The sequence below is a fragment of the Phytophthora ramorum genome, assembly GCF_020800215.1.
Source record: "Phytophthora ramorum isolate Pr-102 chromosome Unknown Phyram_PR-102_s0008, whole genome shotgun sequence".
Taxonomy (NCBI): Eukaryota; Oomycota; class Peronosporomycetes; order Peronosporales; family Peronosporaceae; genus Phytophthora; species Phytophthora ramorum.
The window spans coordinates 717,737-735,039 of NW_027150654.1; the positions used below are offsets into that span (position 1 = coordinate 717,737).

General features: G+C 56.3%; 7 protein-coding genes across 7 annotated transcripts; 5 read left to right on the plus strand and 2 right to left on the minus strand.

Moving 5' to 3' along the window:
• Nucleotides 1–648: 648 nt before the first annotated feature.
• Nucleotides 649–2,151, plus strand: KRP23_9246 (F-box/WD repeat-containing protein 7; the record flags this gene model as incomplete). The annotated part of the gene is made up of 1 exon (XM_067894779.1): nucleotides 649–2,151. The coding sequence occupies one exon, from the start codon at nucleotides 649–651 to the stop codon at nucleotides 2,149–2,151; it is 1,503 nt and encodes a 500-aa protein (XP_067742423.1).
• A 101-nt stretch (nucleotides 2,152–2,252) lies between these two features.
• On the minus strand, nucleotides 2,253–4,268 carry KRP23_9247 (Neutral ceramidase; the record flags this gene model as incomplete). Its single annotated transcript, XM_067894780.1, has 1 exon — nucleotides 2,253–4,268. The coding sequence occupies one exon, from the start codon at nucleotides 4,266–4,268 to the stop codon at nucleotides 2,253–2,255; it is 2,016 nt and encodes a 671-aa protein (XP_067742424.1).
• Nucleotides 4,269–5,336: 1,068 nt separating this feature from the next.
• Nucleotides 5,337–7,352, plus strand: KRP23_9248 (Neutral ceramidase; the record flags this gene model as incomplete). The annotated part of the gene is made up of 1 exon (XM_067894781.1): nucleotides 5,337–7,352. The coding sequence occupies one exon, from the start codon at nucleotides 5,337–5,339 to the stop codon at nucleotides 7,350–7,352; it is 2,016 nt and encodes a 671-aa protein (XP_067742425.1).
• A 292-nt stretch (nucleotides 7,353–7,644) lies between these two features.
• KRP23_9249 (66 kDa stress protein) lies at nucleotides 7,645–9,569 on the plus strand (the record flags this gene model as incomplete). Its single annotated transcript, XM_067894782.1, has 2 exons — nucleotides 7,645–7,695; nucleotides 7,782–9,569. The coding sequence occupies 2 exons, from the start codon at nucleotides 7,645–7,647 to the stop codon at nucleotides 9,567–9,569; spliced, it is 1,839 nt and encodes a 612-aa protein (XP_067742426.1).
• Nucleotides 9,570–12,191: 2,622 nt separating this feature from the next.
• On the plus strand, nucleotides 12,192–12,659 carry KRP23_9250 (Dual specificity protein phosphatase 12; the record flags this gene model as incomplete). The annotated part of the gene is made up of 1 exon (XM_067894784.1): nucleotides 12,192–12,659. The coding sequence occupies one exon, from the start codon at nucleotides 12,192–12,194 to the stop codon at nucleotides 12,657–12,659; it is 468 nt and encodes a 155-aa protein (XP_067742427.1).
• A 587-nt stretch (nucleotides 12,660–13,246) lies between these two features.
• On the plus strand, nucleotides 13,247–15,137 carry KRP23_9251 (uncharacterized protein; the record flags this gene model as incomplete). The annotated part of the gene is made up of 3 exons (XM_067894785.1): nucleotides 13,247–14,081; nucleotides 14,472–14,956; nucleotides 15,108–15,137. The coding sequence occupies 3 exons, from the start codon at nucleotides 13,247–13,249 to the stop codon at nucleotides 15,135–15,137; spliced, it is 1,350 nt and encodes a 449-aa protein (XP_067742428.1).
• Nucleotides 15,138–15,817: 680 nt separating this feature from the next.
• Nucleotides 15,818–17,297, minus strand: KRP23_9252 (uncharacterized protein; the record flags this gene model as incomplete). Its single annotated transcript, XM_067894786.1, has 4 exons — nucleotides 15,818–15,979; nucleotides 16,045–16,188; nucleotides 16,268–16,414; nucleotides 16,482–17,297. 4 exons carry the CDS (start codon nucleotides 17,295–17,297, stop codon nucleotides 15,818–15,820), a joined length of 1,269 nt encoding a protein of 422 aa, XP_067742429.1.
• Between the last annotated feature and the right edge of the window lie 6 nt (nucleotides 17,298–17,303).

Genomic DNA, 17,303 nt, shown 5'->3' on the forward strand with positions numbered 1-17,303 from the left:
GCTGTCAACTCAGCGAGGGGGCGCAAGAGAGAGAACTGTCGGACCGACGGCCGGCCAGCCCTCCCGCTGTGTCGTCTGTCGCCGCTTCTCACTCACTCTCACTCACCCTCGCGCACGCTGCCTCTCGCTTGTGCTTCTGCTCCTTGGCGAAGGAAGACGGCTCCTGATTAAGTAGCGCGAGGTGAGGATGAAAACGCTGCCGGACGTGCTGCTGCTGTGGCCAATTGCGAAGTGGTGGAGAATGCATGTCGGCGGGCTGGACCCGCCGAAACAGATATGCCACTCTGTTTCGGTTTGAAGAGGAATCGACGTCACTCCCCTACCCCTCGTTGAAAACAGTGTTTGCAGGTTTGGCCACGCGAGACCATATAACGTACGACAAAGCGCTCGTTTCTTTTTGCGTTGAAGCTAGAGTTCGAGCTGGGACTGCAGCAGGCGAGGTCACGAGCACTAGCATTGCAAATCATAGGCGAATGAAGCGGTTGCGAGCAGCGCTGTGTCGACTGTTGGTCTATGGTACTGTAGCTGTTGAGGTTCACATGCGACATGTTCTTGTAATCAGAAGATAATCACAAGACTGTGTAGTGTATACCACACTTCTTAATGTCTACTACACCAAAACGATCTTAGGAGGAGTCACTTGAAGCAATGGCGAGTAGTGGCGATCGACACCTGCGCCTCGAGGAGTACGCATCGTCGGGGGCGGCGGTCGAGTGCGAGGACGTTAGCGACACGCTCTCTCATGTGAAGATACGCTCCATGCGCTCCTTGAGCAAAAGCGACAACGGCGGTGCCGCTCGCGTCGCGCACAGCGCCAGCGCCTCGCATCGCCAGAACGACCGCTACATGGAGGCCTTCGACACCGCGTTCGAGGAACTTTCAGCGGCGGAGGCGGCGCGCTCCGGTCGCAGTAACAACCGAGCGCTCCACAAGCCGGGAGAAGAGTCCGTAGCAGGCAGTAGGCCAGGTCTCCCAGCCCAGCACGAGTCGCTGCCTCGCAGTAAGGCGCGCAAAGCTGCTGCAGGCGAAATGGGTGGCGCGTGGATACAGGGTCCGTCAGTACCTGAGGGAGAACTGCACGCCGTGTCAGCGCAGCCGCTCATGTGCATGAGCATGAGCGCAGACGAGAGCGAGGCGGTCGTGGGCAGCAGTGACCACGCGCTATACGTGATCCCATTGAGCGGTTCTTCGTCTTCCTCTGGCGGTAGGGCGTCACGCCCTAGGACGCTTTACAGCAAGAGGTTCGGACATACCGAGTGGGTGACGTGCGTCACGCACTTACCAGACCGAAGAATCGTCAGCGGGGGGATGGATAGCAAGCTCTGTCTGTGGGACGCTACAGGTGTCAAGTGCAAGGACTTGCTCGGACATAGCGGATCCGTGGCCTGTGTGCTCGCTATGAGCGACGACGTGGTTCTGAGCACGGGCTACGACAAGATGCTGCGTCTTTGGAACGTCAGTCGGCGAGCGTCGAGCAGCCAGCGCGAGCTCAGTGTGCTCAAAGCCGGCACAGCACCGATACTGGACGTGTCGCTGCTCTGTGGGGCACAACAAGCGGCAGTGTGTGGTGATCGCGATGGAGGCGTGCAAGTGGTTGACCTGCAGGCGAACAAAGTGCTTCGCAAGCTCGCAAACGCCCATCGAGGTCACACGACCAGTGTGCTTGGCAGTCAGGGCGACGAGAGCGATACTGCTGCTGGGCATTGTTTCTTTTCTGGGGGACAGGATGGCTTTGTGAAGGTCTGGGATTCCAGACAAAAGGGCGAAGTGTGGTCGTTGGGGCTTCATGTGGATCCGCGCAGCGGTAAGGCTGGTGCTGTAGGCTTTCTTCGTGAGCCAGCAGAGGACCCGAACATCCTGATAACAGGCGGGGCAGATGGAGTCATCAACGTGCTGGACAAGAGGCAATCCTACGGCGTTGTGCACAGCTTCACGGAGCACTTGGACTTCATTTATTCGCTGCATGTTCGCAGTCAGCTGTGCTTCAGCGGTGCTGGAAATGGAATGCTGCACGTGCACGACTGGAAGAAGGGCAATCTATTGTATGGACTCGGAGCAAACCAGGCAGCAGTTAGAGCTGTGGCAGCGTCGGTGAATCGACTTGTTGCGGCTGGGGATGACGGTGGGGTCGTTGTGTACGACATGGCGTGAAAGGGCTGCTGTGTTGCCACCACTTAGAAATGCATCACGACTATCTCCTACTTGCTTAAATGGTTTTAACTCTTGAGTACACTTCCGATGGCCGACACCTCTTACGCTGTCACGGCGAACGTGTTGGACGTGCCTTCGTACGCTGTCAGCACGCCCTGCAAGTTCTTCGAGTACCCGCGGTGCACGAACCGATACGTGCCGGACACACTCATTCTGCCGCCCTTACGAATGTTCCACTCGCACGTGTTCTTACTCTCGGCGATGAGGTAGCGCTCCCAGTGGTAGCGCAGGTCCCAGTGCGCGTCAGTGAGGACGGCAGTGAACGACCCGCTGGGGCCGAGCTTCTGGACGTCGCAGAACGACGACACCAGTGTGAGCGCGTTCTTCGGGTGGGCGCCAGCGAACACGGCTGAGGCGACAGTGCCGACGACGTAGGAGCTGGAAGGCTGCGTGCGCACATAGCTGAAGCTACGCAGCAGCGGCGTCGAGTCCAGCACCACGCCCGTCTGGAGCGTGATAAGCGACTTACGGTCGAGTTGCAGCGGAGTGGGCCCCACGTCCAGCGGTACGGATGCGTCTGCCACGGACGCCGCGACTCGAGCCAGCTCCTGCTGCACGGCGGCCAGTTGATTGGGACCGAAGAGCGTCGACGCACCCTCATAGTTCTGCGTCAGGTACTCCTCCTTCGTGGTCATGTACTGCGCGTAGGCGTTGCTGATGGCGGCGAGCTCAACTTCCGTGACGCCTGCACCTACCAGCGCCGCCTTCACTGTGTCTCGGATGCGTCTCCCAGCCATGGTCGTGGTCTCGAAGTTGGTCACGGCGATGGCGAACTGGCCGATCTTGACGATCTGCACCGGCAGGACGTTGGGCACCCAGGGCACGGGCTCCACAAGGCCGACGGCCAGCAGCGGCACCTTGTTGGCATGCTGGCAGCTCTGCACCCAAGGTGGTGTGCCTTTGATAACAGCACCAATGGCCTTGAACAGAGCGTTGCTCTTGATGTTGCCCTCGGTGAACATGCTCAGGCCGCGGCCGTCCTCCGTCCCGGCGGCGAAGTTCTGACCCACGACGGCGGGACACGTTCTGTCGGCGTACGGATCGCCGGTCGTCGCCTCAACACCAGCCAGCGTGACGTTGGAGAAGTCGACGTAGGAGAGGTTGGCAACGACGGATCCCTCGACCAGCTCCGAGTCTCCGTTGATGAGCGCCGAGAGCGTGTCGTACTGCCGTTTGCCCATGATCTCAGCGGACTCAATCGTGGTGGTGCCTTCACCCCTGAACGTTCCGTCGCCGTTGTCAATGAGGTTCGGACTCACGTCGCCGGCGTTGGCAATACCGATGCCAACGATGACATCGTCCAGCTCGTCTTCCAGCAGAAACTCGGCGTAACCCTTGTTGTCTCCGCTGATCAGCCGATTTTTAGCAGTGAGGCTGGTGGGGTGCACAGGATACAAAGCCAACACGCCTCGCAGCTTTCCCGAGCTGCTGAAGAAGTGCAGTGCTCGCATTGTTGTGTCGATGTTGTTGGCGTAGAGTGCTCGCTCAGAGGCAGGGTTGGCCAGGTACGCGTTCGGTGAGCGGTTCTTGCCGCCCTTGGTGACCTCACCCTTGTTCCAGCGGATTGTGCCGCTCTCCACAGAGGTGTGCGCTGCGTCGATGGCGTCCATGATGCCACTGACGATCTTGTTAAAGTTCCCACTGATGAATCCGAGGATAGTTACGTCGTAGAGGAAGTATCCTGCGGTGCCTCCGGGTCCGGCGTGGGTGTGCGTGGCATGGAGGATGACGTTTTGCTCCGTGTAGACGCCATCGTACTTGGCGGCGAGCTCTGCGAGGACTTCTTGGTGAACGAGCTGCATGACAGACATCACGTCGCAATGCACGAACATGACGCGCTTGTTGGTGTCTGTGTCTTCGATGAGGAACGCGCGGGCGTACAGGTGGTTCAGAATCCCAGCAGAGTTCTCGCTTGAGTCTGCGAAGCCCATCATGACGACGTCGGCAGCGGGGCCGGTAATGTCACTCTTACCAATGCCGATGTTGTACGCTGCAGAATGCTGAGATAGAACCCCAAGCAGCAAAGCGAGGAAGCAGGTGATGCTATGCAGAAACATATCGCTGGCGTGCTGAGACCCCGACGATCGAAAGCGCTTTAAGCTGTTGCTGGTAGATTTGGGAATGGCAACTCGCGTTGTCTGCAGGCATATGGGAAGCAGGTACAAGCTAGCTAGCCATCAATTATCAATTCCACGTTAACTTGGGTTGTGTAATGGTGAAAGTCTCTTTCCGAGACTGCAAGACAGAGAGAGAGAGCCATATCAATAGTTTAAGCAGCTCGCGTCATTTGCCATTTGGCAGCCATCTGAAGTGTGTGTTCTGGCGAATCGAGACTCGATGGAGGTGGCTTCAGTACCAATGACAGACATTTGAGTGTTTGCTATCGACTTCTAACGCGTCGTCGCCAACGAGTCGTGCCGCATGCCTGACAACCCGTTGTGCTCATGCACGAAAGCGCTAGATATGGATGGGCATCCACACTAGGCTGTCAACTAGCGCGGCAACTCTTGCGAATAGGTCGCTCGCTCGCGCGTCCAGCCAGTCGCACAAGCTTTGGAGAACAACAGAAAGAAGCACTGTCTAGCTTAGCTACTGGTAGGGGATAACAGAGTGTCATATCAAATCTTGCTTCACCTTGGCCACTATGATGATTTTGTCGAGATTCATGTTATTTTCTTATTGATTTCCAGTTGACAGCCTAGTGTGGATGCCCATCCATATCTAGCGCTTTCGTGCATGAGCACAGCGGGTTGTCAGGCATGCGGCACGACTCGTTGGCGACGACGCGTTAGAAGTCGATAGCAAACACTCAAATGTCTGTCATTGGTACTGTAGCCACCTCCATCGAGTCTCGATTCGCCAGAACACACACTTCAGATGGCTGCCAAATGGCAAATGACGCGAGCTGCTTAAACTATTGATATGGCTCTCTCTCTCTGTCTTGCAGTCTCGGAAAGAGACTTTCACCATTACACAACCCAAGTTAACGTGGAATTGATAATTGATGGCTAGCTAGCTTGTACCTGCTTCCCATATGCCTGCAGACAACGCGAGTTGCCATTCCCAAATCTACCAGCAACAGCTTAAAGCGCTTTCGATCGTCGGGGTCTCAGCACGCCAGCGATATGTTTCTGCATAGCATCACCTGCTTCCTCGCTTTGCTGCTTGGGGTTCTATCTCAGCATTCTGCAGCGTACAACATCGGCATTGGTAAGAGTGACATTACCGGCCCCGCTGCCGACGTCGTCATGATGGGCTTCGCAGACTCAAGCGAGAACTCTGCTGGGATTCTGAACCACCTGTACGCCCGCGCGTTCCTCATCGAAGACACAGACACCAACAAGCGCGTCATGTTCGTGCATTGCGACGTGATGTCTGTCATGCAGCTCGTTCACCAAGAAGTCCTCGCAGAGCTCGCCGCCAAGTACGATGGCGTCTACACGGAGCAAAACGTCATCCTCCATGCCACGCACACCCACGCCGGACCCGGAGGCACCGCAGGATACTTCCTCTACGACGTAACTATCCTCGGATTCATCAGTGGGAACTTTAACAAGATCGTCAGTGGCATCATGGACGCCATCGACGCAGCGCACACCTCTGTGGAGAGCGGCACAATCCGCTGGAACAAGGGTGAGGTCACCAAGGGCGGCAAGAACCGCTCACCGAACGCGTACCTGGCCAACCCTGCCTCTGAGCGAGCACTCTACGCCAACAACATCGACACAACAATGCGAGCACTGCACTTCTTCAGCAGCTCGGGAAAGCTGCGAGGCGTGTTGGCTTTGTATCCTGTGCACCCCACCAGCCTCACTGCTAAAAATCGGCTGATCAGCGGAGACAACAAGGGTTACGCCGAGTTTCTGCTGGAAGACGAGCTGGACGATGTCATCGTTGGCATCGGTATTGCCAACGCCGGCGACGTGAGTCCGAACCTCATTGACAACGGCGACGGAACGTTCAGGGGTGAAGGCACCACCACGATTGAGTCCGCTGAGATCATGGGCAAACGGCAGTACGACACGCTCTCGGCGCTCATCAACGGAGACTCGGAGCTGGTCGAGGGATCCGTCGTTGCCAACCTCTCCTACGTCGACTTCTCCAACGTCACGCTGGCTGGTGTTGAGGCGACGACCGGCGATCCGTACGCCGACAGAACGTGTCCCGCCGTCGTGGGTCAGAACTTCGCCGCCGGGACGGAGGACGGCCGCGGCCTGAGCATGTTCACCGAGGGCAACATCAAGAGCAACGCTCTGTTCAAGGCCATTGGTGCTGTTATCAAAGGCACACCACCTTGGGTGCAGAGCTGCCAGCATGCCAACAAGGTGCCGCTGCTGGCCGTCGGCCTTGTGGAGCCCGTGCCCTGGGTGCCCAACGTCCTGCCGGTGCAGATCGTCAAGATCGGCCAGTTCGCCATCGCCGTGACCAACTTCGAGACCACGACCATGGCTGGGAGACGCATCCGAGACACAGTGAAGGCGGCGCTGGTAGGTGCAGGCGTCACGGAAGTTGAGCTCGCCGCCATCAGCAACGCCTACGCGCAGTACATGACCACGAAGGAGGAGTACCTGACGCAGAACTATGAGGGTGCGTCGACGCTCTTCGGTCCCAATCAACTGGCCGCCGTGCAGCAGGAGCTGGCTCGAGTCGCGGCGTCCGTGGCAGACGCATCCGTACCGCTGGACGTGGGGCCCACTCCGCTGCAACTCGACCGTAAGTCGCTTATCACGCTCCAGACGGGCGTGGTGCTGGACTCGACGCCGCTGCTGCGTAGCTTCAGCTATGTGCGCACGCAGCCTTCCAGCTCCTACGTCGTCGGCACTGTCGCCTCAGCCGTGTTCGCTGGCGCCCACCCGAAGAACGCGCTCACACTGGTGTCGTCGTTCTGCGACGTCCAGAAGCTCGGCCCCAGCGGGTCGTTCACTGCCGTCCTCACTGACGCGCACTGGGACCTGCGCTACCACTGGGAGCGCTACCTCATCGCCGAGAGTAAGAACACGTGCGAGTGGAACATTCGTAAGGGCGGCAGAATGAGTGTGTCCGGCACGTATCGGTTCGTGCACCGCGGGTACTCGAAGAACTTGCAGGGCGTGCTGACAGCGTACGAAGGCACGTCCAACACGTTCGCCGTGACAGCGTAAGAGGTGTCGGCCATCGGAAGCGTACTCAAGAGTTAAAACCATTTAAGCAAGTAGGAGATCGTCGAGTTTGTTAGGAAATCAAAGCTCACCCACCACACATCCGCTTCAACTTGGTCTTTGCAATCCTGCCAGATGGTTCTGCGGATCATCCTTTGATTGGTTGAAACCTACTATGTGGTGTACCGTACCCCACATACCAAATCAGACACGTGGGTTGCAAGGATATTCGTCGCTGCATTGTTTCATTCGCAGACTTCCCCCCGTGCAGATCAAGCACTGACCTGCAGCAGCCATGGCCACGCCCTCGAACCCCACGGAGAAGGTGCCGCCCCCAGCCCTCAAGGTAGTATTAATCCCTTCCCTACATTTGCAGCCCGCAATCCATCGTTTTTCTTATTTCTAATTATCTTTTTGATTTAATTGCTGCAGGCGACCGTGGGCCCTAGTCCGACCACGAACCGTGGCGCCCCCAGCGTGCTGGGCGTCCACCCCAAGGAGCCCAAACTCATCTACTGCAGCGGCAAGCTGGTGGTGGTGCGCAGCCTCGAGGACCCGAGCGACACGTTCGTGTACAAGGGCCACAACGAGCCCACGACCGTAGCCAAGTTCTCTCCGAACGGCTACTGGGTCGCGTCGGGCGACGTGTCCGGTAAGGTGCGCGTCTGGTCGTACGACAACCCGGAGCACACGCTCAAGCTCGAGCTGCCCGTGTTTGCGGGTGAGATCAAGGACCTGTCGTGGGACCCGGACAGCAAGCGGATCGTGGCCGTGGGCGACGGTCGCGGCCTCATGGCGCGCGTCTTCATGTGGGATACGGGCAACAGCGTGGGCGAGATCGTGGGCCACCAGAAGCGCATCCTGAGCGTGGACTACCGCCAGACGCGGCCGTTCCGCATCCTGACGGCGAGCGAGGACTTCAACGTGTGCGTGTTCGAAGGCCCGCCCTTCAAGTTCAAACAGAACAACAACAACCTGCACACCAACTTTGTCAACTGCGTGCGCTTCTCGCCCAACGGCGAGTTCGCAGTCAGCGTGGGCTCGGACAAGCTCATGTGCCTGTACGACGGCAAGTCGGGCGAGCTCGTGGACAAGTTCCCGGCCGCGCACCAGGCGTCCATCTACTCGGTGTGCTGGAGCCCAGACGGGACGCAGCTGCTGACGTCATCCGCCGACAAGACGGTGCTGCTGTGGGATGTGGCCTCGCGCAGCGTGGTTACCAAGTTCACGTTCGGCGGTGCCAAGCCGCAGGTCAAGGATATGCAGGTTGCCGTCGCTTGGTGCCAGAACCACCTCATCTCGCTCAGCCTTTCGGGCGACCTCAACTTGCTGGACTTGGACAACCCGTCGCAGCCCAAGCAGATCGTGCAGGGCCACCAAGTGAGCATCCTGTCGCTCGCCACGGAGGCGACGCAGAACCGCATCGTCACGGGCAGCTACGACGGCGTCGTGTGCTCGTGGACGTCGAAGACGGCTACGACTCTAGCTGGCACGCACCACACGGCCAAGATTACTGGCATTGCTGCCACGTCGAACCAGATCGCGAGCAGCGGCTGGGACGACCAGCTCCGCTTTGCCAACGAGAACGAGTACACTGCTGCCACCGCATTGAACGCGCAGCCGAACGGCGTGGCACTTACGGAGTCTGGACTTGCTGTAGTGAGCACAAACAAGGGGGTGAAGCTGCTGCGCGACCAGAAGTTGGTGTTTGAGACGCCTGAGTTTGCTTGGACGCCCACGTGTGTGGCCATTTCCCCATCGGAGGACCTTGTGGCGGTCGGCTCGCAGGAGGACATGAAGATCCACCTGTTCGATGTGGTGAACGGTTCGTCGCTCGTTGAGAGTGGCGAGATCACGGGCCACCTGGGGGCGCTTACGAGCGTGGCTTTCTCGCCCGATGGATCCCTCCTCGCTGCGGGCGACACGTACCGTGAAGTGCGTGTGTGGGATGTCGCTTCGCGTTCGGCCAAGGTGCAGGGCATGTGGGTCTTCCACTCGACGCGCGTGACGAGCGTGGCCTGGGCCCCCAGTGGCAACTTTGTGGCTAGTGGCTCGCTGGACGAGCGTATTTACATCTGGGATGTGAACAGCCCCATGAAGAAGCGTTTGTTCGACTTCTCGCACAAGGATGGCGTCACTGGCGTGAGCTTCGCGTCGGAGACGGAACTCGTTTCGGTGGGCAATGATGCCTGCCTCAACTACTGGGACCTGTCCGCCTAAATCAATCAGAACCTGCATTGCAGAAGCACCAGGCTCGTCAACGATAGATGCCGTAGGAGCAGGAAAACCGTATCGAGTAGCGTTGTGTGGCATTCCCTCCCTTCACATTTGCAATGTCACGATATGTAAACCCGAGCGTCGCGAAAGAAGGGAACCATGATCCAAATTGCCTCTTTTGACCATTCTTTTAAGCTGGTCGTTCGAGTTTTTCTTCTTTTGGAATCCCACACACGCACAAAGTCGTCAACACTAACCACCACCAGCAGTATAGCTCTCGTCACCCTGACTACCAAGCACACTGATCGTGTGTCCTCGATGATCATTGCGATTGTCCATCGCAATCATCTCGACTGTATTCCACATAGTAACGACATCTCAAATATCGGTCTTGATCACACTGATCTCGCGATGGCAGCCGACGAGCAGCACGCCGTGTTCGGCGCAGCCACTCGTGTGCATGAGCATGAGCGAAGAGCGAGGTTGTCGTGAGCAGCACTGATCAACCGCTGCACAGTATGCGATCCCATTGAGAGGATCTATCATTCGCCTAGCGGTAGTGCATCGCGAGGAGCTAGTAGCAGCCACCCCAGGACAATTCACACAAAGGAATTCAGGCCTATCCAGTGGGCAAGTGTGCGACGCACTTGCCCACAACGCTGCCGCATTGTCAGCGGTGTACGGACAGCAAGTTTTGTCCCACATGAACGCCCCGGCCGTCAAACAAGGACATACTAGTACTATAATAGCGCACCTGTGGCCTACAATGTGGTCAGAGTACTCGTGTTACCAAGGAAATCCTAAAAAAAAAACTGGAGATCTCGTCCCGGATTTGAACTGCTGCTAGCGCACAAAGTTGCATGCGAGAAGGATGGCGTGTGGATGTAGGCACCCGGCAACCGACGTGTCAAGCTCGTACCCAGAGCCACCTCGTCGCTCGCGACCACATTGTAGGCCACAGGTGCGCTATTATAGTACTAGTATGTCCTTGTTTAACGGCCGGGGCGTTCATGTGGGACAAAACTTGCTGTCCGTACACCGCTGACAATGCGGCAGCGTTGTGGGCAAGTGCGTCGCACACTTGCCCACTGGATAGGCCTGAATTCCTTTGTGTGAATTGTCCTGGGGTGGCTGCTACTAGCTCCTCGCGATGCACTACCGCTAGGCGAATGATAGATCCTCTCAATGGGATCGCATACTGTGCAGCGGTTGATCAGTGCTGCTCACGACAACCTCGCTCTTCGCTCATGCTCATGCACACGAGTGGCTGCGCCGAACACGGCGTGCTGCTCGTCGGCTGCCATCGCGAGATCAGTGTGATCAAGACCGATATTTGAGATGTCGTTACTATGTGGAATACAGTCGAGGTGAATGCGATGGACGCACCACAGTGGTCGCTCACTTAAGGAATCTTCATGCTTGCGTTCATTGCATCACTCACTACAACACGCAGTCGAGACTCCCATTACCGTCTTACCCCGCATATTAGGCAGGTGTGCTCTAAACGAATTCAACGCTGCTCGTGTGTTATATTCGTTTATAACGCTTACGTGCTACACAGAGAACAAATTGCTGTAGTCTGCTGGTGTCGGGTCTTTTTTCTCTTTTTTTGGTACCCTACATGCTTCTCGTTCACACTGTAGCTACGCCACTGCTCAATTGTAGCGAAGAACGAACAAATCCAGAACCCAAGAGGCTCGGAGATGTTGACTGGTGGTCATTGACCCCAAAATTCTGAAGCCTGTGTTCTATTAAGCAGGTGTTCAAAACGATGTTTGAGCATCAACGTGAGCGAAAAGCGTTGTCTCTTTTCAACACATGTCTAATATGCGGGGTAAGACGGTAGCCTTCTGATCGCCAAAGCCGGCACCTACCTCGACTCCCGATGAAGTACCGGTAGGCGTTTGCAGACTGCGAGGTATCAGGCATTGATCCCTTCTTCCGTTTCAAGCACCAAATGTATTATATCTGTTCCAACGATCTCTACGTCCTGCTGTGCGGTACGTTTGCTTGTAAGCTTAGTATTGAATGTAGTTCTTGTGGCCTGCTTGCGTCGGTCAGTGGGAAGAATTCACGGCCTTCGCCGATTTGACGTGCAGTCTCTGTGGACTCAGCCTCGACTCCGTGGAGGAGGCCACGTGCTACTACACCACATCACACCACGCTCGAGTGCGGCCGCCAGTTTCACGACATGCCGGAGGCCAAGGCTGTATCAGTAAACTGCCGTACACCCAGTTTGGAATTGGGTCACGAAGTTTCACGTGCTGGTGTGCTTTGATTGGCGCTGCTATGCGTACAATGGCTAGCTGGGTATCGTGCTGCTGCCGTGTTTGGTTGCTGTGGCTAACAGCAAGGTGTTGGTGCCATTCGAGCACGTCAAGAACGTCGGTGGGTTGTGCCTGCCATGGATCATGCTGCTTGATTGCTGCGCGGCAATGATGAAATTGAGTAGGCCATGCAATCGAAGTTGCTCAAAGCTCTCGAGTCGGCAGAGGATACCGATTTACTATGTTACGCTTTGCCTTTGTTTAATATTTTTCAAAAAGTGGGGAAATACTGATACAAACTGTGTTTTTCCAGAAGGTTTTCTGGCGAATACCACATAATCCGAAAGTAAAAAAAGTAATGGCCGACGCGACGGACGTGACGTCTCCGCGCCAAGTGGAGCTGCAGCTTCAGGAGGGAACCGCGCCACCAACCACCAAGTACGCGTGCAAGAAGTGCCGCTGCATGTTGTTCACGAGCGAGCAGCTAGCGCCGCACGAGCCGGAGCGGCACCAGATCTCGACGCGCAGAAAGCTCAAGGACCTTAAGCAACAGGTGGGTGGCCCCGTGGACTGCTCGTCCTACTTCCTGGACGAGACACTTCCCTGGATGGACGAGGCGCTGCTGGCCGAGGGAAAGATTCACTGCCCCACGGCCAAGTGCCAGTCGCGCCTCGGGGCGCTGCAGTGGTCTGGTTCCCAGTGCTCGTGCGGCACGTGGGTCACGCCCAGCATCAAGATCACCAAAAGTAGGGTGGACCCCGTGCTTCCACAGAGCAACGTGAAGATCGTCACGGGTGTCGAGCTGCCCACACCGCCGACTCTGTGACGAGAGAACGGTAGATAGGAACCGTGATAATATGATGAAAGCTTAGCGCAGAAATAGAGGGCGTGGTTTGTTCTTCACAGGTGCAAGATGCTGGTGACGGGGTCTCCACTGATTCGCTAATGCTTGTGGGCAGTGGTTCCACTAGGACATTGCGCTTAAGCATGAAGGCTCTTGTCAAATTATCGAGGATACGACCAGAAGAGCAGGCGCTGCATGTTTTTCGTGAAACCTTCGCGACGCTCGCTCAGCAATAGTGGTGTCCGTTTCGAGTAACTTGGCAACGTCCACGGTGGTGAGGTATTCTGGTCTTCGTCTCAAATGGCAAAGTTAATTAAAAGAAGCGAGTGCCGACTGTCCCGATGGCCTTAGCCTATAGCAAGTGAAACCCTGCCGCCGCGAAGAGATAGGAAACAGCGCGCTTCCGAGGTCACATGAAGGTGGATGCCTGGCCGGGTCGAAAAACGGTGGTTCGCCTGGCTACGGTTGCACCCCAACTTGATGCAGTTAACCCTGGTGGGAATGTACGCCAAGCTTGGCGCAGCTCACGGCAAAGAGCGAGTCATGTGAACGAATTATCAGCCTCGGCGATGATACCGGTGCAAGAGGGCCCACCTGTGTTCGAGTTAGTTCCAATTGAAGACCTTCCTGCGTTCGATGCAGCTAAAACGCTCAAGACCATGCTGCTAACGCAGGAGCAGATTCGTCGCGTCAACGCATTCAGAACTCGATGGAAACATGTGATCGCTTTCATGCTGCAGCTCGGGAATTTGCTCATGCTGCTGACAACTGCTGCACCTCGACGAGTTGGGTCCGTAATGGCAGTTCTCGCGCCTATACTCCAATTCCCCGGCATGATGCTTATACTGGGCTCGATGCGCATCGGGATGCTGTACCTGCTCCTCGGAACCTACGACTTCTGGTACTTCACGATAAACAATCTCATCTTCGGTATGTGCTTCTCTGCAATGCTCCTGGATATTCGTGTCATTGTCGTCGTCGTTGGCTGTGTCATTGTGCAAATTAGCATCGGTGCGGATGCCCTTGTGGGCGATAGAAGTCAAATCCTCTTGTCCAGCGTCATTAATTGCGGGACGCACTTTGCCATGTTCATCGCTGTTTTCTTGAAAGTTGTGGATGACAACGGGCGTGGCGATACGTTCATTCTTGCGTATTCTTCCAGCGGCTACGGGTTCTCCATCCGCGACACGCTCATGAACACGCAGCTCAACATGATTTTACTCTTTGGCCGACTGGTTTATCGCAACTGGGTGGCAGTGCGGGAGCAAGACTCCGTGAAAGTCCGTCGAATCAACTCCCTAACCAGCTACATCCCTGGCCGTCGCCGATGTGTCAGCTATTACTGCACGGTCGGACTACGCCCGAAGAGCAACACTGTTCAAAGTTCTAGCGTGCGAGCTAGGAGTACGAACTCCATTCCAAGAACGAGCACTGTCAGCAGCGCAGCTGACGGTCGATCGACACGCTCACGAGCTGGAAGTGTTATCAGCATGCAGGCAATAGAGAGCTACCATACACCAGTGGCCTCGCAAACACAAGTTCATTTTGCCCCCCCAGACGGAATAAAACAGCCAAAAGAAAGGGTCGATCTTCCACAGCACAGACGCGCTCGCGTGCAAACCGTCACTACGATTCAGCTTCAGTTTATGGCATCGAGCGAAGATTTTAATGCGCACAAGACGCTTGTGCCTGGGTTTGGTCGTCTTCTTGAGCGAGTTTTAGACTCAGCTTCTTCAGACAGAACGCGTCAAGCTCTACTAGAACTCTTTCACGCGCTTGGATATATTGGAATAGGCGTCTTAGTGCTGGGTGCTCTGGCAGCTTGGATATCCAAAGACCAGAACCTCGACAACCTGAGACCAGGTCTGGCGCGGACCCAAAAGATGGCTTTTGTCGCTTCGCTAGTCTTCTGTGGGGTCTTTTTTGCGTCTTACCAGCGACAGCTACTCAAGCGGTTGTACTCGTCGTTCAATTTTCTCTTCCTTTCCACGAAGCTCACGGTTGCTTCGCTGGCTCTGTGCCAATTCTTTGTTTGGGACCGTCGGGTCGTCTGGGTCTGGGGTGCTTGGCTTTGGATGCAGTGGGCCATCACACTCGATGCACTACCTCCAAGTGCCATGCGTTTGCTGGCCTTTCGGCGATCGACACTGATGCTTCTCGTGCTCATATTCGAGCTGACCGGATTGATCGTTTTGTCGTTGGAGCTGTTCGCGCTGGATCGCTGGATCGTGCCCAACCGTGCTGTAGTGGACCGGGTGATCCTCGGTCGCCATATACAGGTAAGTACACTATCTGCCTTGGTCTCGCGGCTCTGGACCCTTTTCCTCTGGGACTGCAAGCTGATTTGGTTTCTTTCTGCGGCACTACGCCGTCGACGGCATCGTCGGTTGAGCGCGGTTGATGCTACTGAAACTAATGACGACGATGAAGGAGAGCGTCTACTACTTACTGGTCGTGTAGAGTTCTTCTATGAGTGGGTCTCGCACAATCGCACGAAATCCCGCTGGTCAAGGGGTTTCCAGATACTTCGGGTATCACAAGCGCTGCTGCGGAGACGCACAAAAGAAAAACTACGGGGAGAAGCTCAATGAACTCGGGAGAATTGGCCAACTTACAAGCTGATTCTCTCTCGAGGGGATGCTGACCAGCGTCGAAACGCGGTTGCCTTGTTGCGTCCGCATCAGGTTTAGACTTACACCACTAGCTGTTGGGATGCCGATAAACGGTGGCGTCGCTCGCTCAGTTGTGCCCGCTGATCATCATATTAGTTCCTGACAAAGTGTTCGGCATTGACATCCGCTGCTGTGATCGGGCATAAATTTAGTGATTAAAGCAGCATGAACTTCGTGATAAAGCGGCAACGAACAGCACGAGTCGTGGCGAGTGTTGACGTGGTTGCTCACATGCATGTGAGGCTCAAGTTTTAAGCAGGATGAGGTGGGATCTCGAGGCTGCACTAGCGAAAACTCCTTCGCCATCGCAAATGGGTCCGCATTAGCGTAGTATAAATCACAACTGATCATATAGCAACAGCACTACGGTGTCCTTACTTGACCTGAGCTGGGTTAACGATCTTTCAACGTTACGAGGCCCGCCCCAATCGTTCGCCTACTAACTGCTACGGCGTAGTATTCCAAGTGTTAAGTTGAGTTGGATGCTGCAGCCGAGGGGCTATCCACCATTGCACCGTTCTCAACTTCCCGCCTGGACGCGTACGTCTTGCGGACGAGCCGCATTTCCTCGGCCATAACTTGTGAAGCCACGGCCGAGAACTCCTTCTTGACAGGGTCAATGAACAGTTTCTGCAGCAACAAACGAACGAGCCGTCAGTCAAGCAGGCATCGACAACCGTACCACGAGACCGCACCTTGATTCGCTCGTCGAAGCGGATAATAGATTGAAACAAATTCACGTTCTCCGAGCTGCTGCTGTCCTCGATGAGCTTGCTGTATATGAGCGCCAGAATATCACACAACGACAGTAACACCTCTCGGTAGTCCAGCGGGAAAGGCTACAAACAAAGAAACCAACAAAATATAAGTATCCGTGCTTTTCAGCAGAGTAGTGGATGTGACGATTCGACGCCGTACAATTGGAGGAGTGAGAAGTCGCCGATATACCGGGCGCTGGTTCCACTTGTGCAGCGTGGGCCGGAAAGGCTCGTCAGCAGCGTACTGCGGGCGATTTTCCTTGTCCACAGTCTCGTGCAGCGTACTGGACGTGGCCACCATCATTTTCTACCGTTTCATCCCCAACTTGTTCGTCAGTATTTTGCCTCCCACTCCACCCAAACATCATCCTTACCATGCCCTGCACCGTCGACGAGGAAAAATAAAACTCGAGCTCCTCCAGCAACTGGCAGCAGTCCATGGCCAGCAGCTCCGGGTGCACCGACTCCCCCACGAGTCTCCCGAGTCCGATGCCCAGATAAAAGAACTGAGCTCCGCGACGGATCGTCTGCTTGTCTCCCAGGTGGCTCATCACCTGCTGCTCTCTCAGCAGCGCCACATTAAGCCAGTAGTTGGAGCCTTCGTGCATGGCCTTGAGGTAGTTCCAGTCCGAGCGTCGGTGCTGCACCAAGTCTTCCAGGATCTTCGTCCTCTGCTGGGCCGTCACCTGTCGCTGCACCTGTGCCGCTGCTTCTTCCGCCGCCTTGTCAACGCTGCTGGGTCTGCCCTCGCCCTCATCGATGCTGGAGCTTTGCGACGAGAAGAGAAGCGATCCGAAGGATGACGACGCGCTGGCCAATGACGACGTCAACCCTGACGTGAGTGAGCCCGCAGCGGAAGTCACAGCAGCCAGCGGGTCGTCAACGGGGCTGGGCGACGTCGTCTCCGCTTCACTATTGGACGCCTCCTTCTTGACGCTGGAGCCTTTGCCGGCATGTGCTAGAGGCGACAGAACTTTACGCCCGCTTTTCGCGAGTTTGGAGGCCATGGACCGCGCGGCTGAAGAGGCTTTGGCGGCGGAGGACGAGGACGTGCGGCTGTCATGGGCGTCGTCGCTGCTGGCTTCGGACACGCCGCGATCGGAAGCAAAGTCGGGCAGCGCAGACGGCGGAGGAGGAAGCGAGGCCAGCACCTCTTCCTCGCTCAATGCGGAGGTGTCGGAGTTGTCCATTTTGGA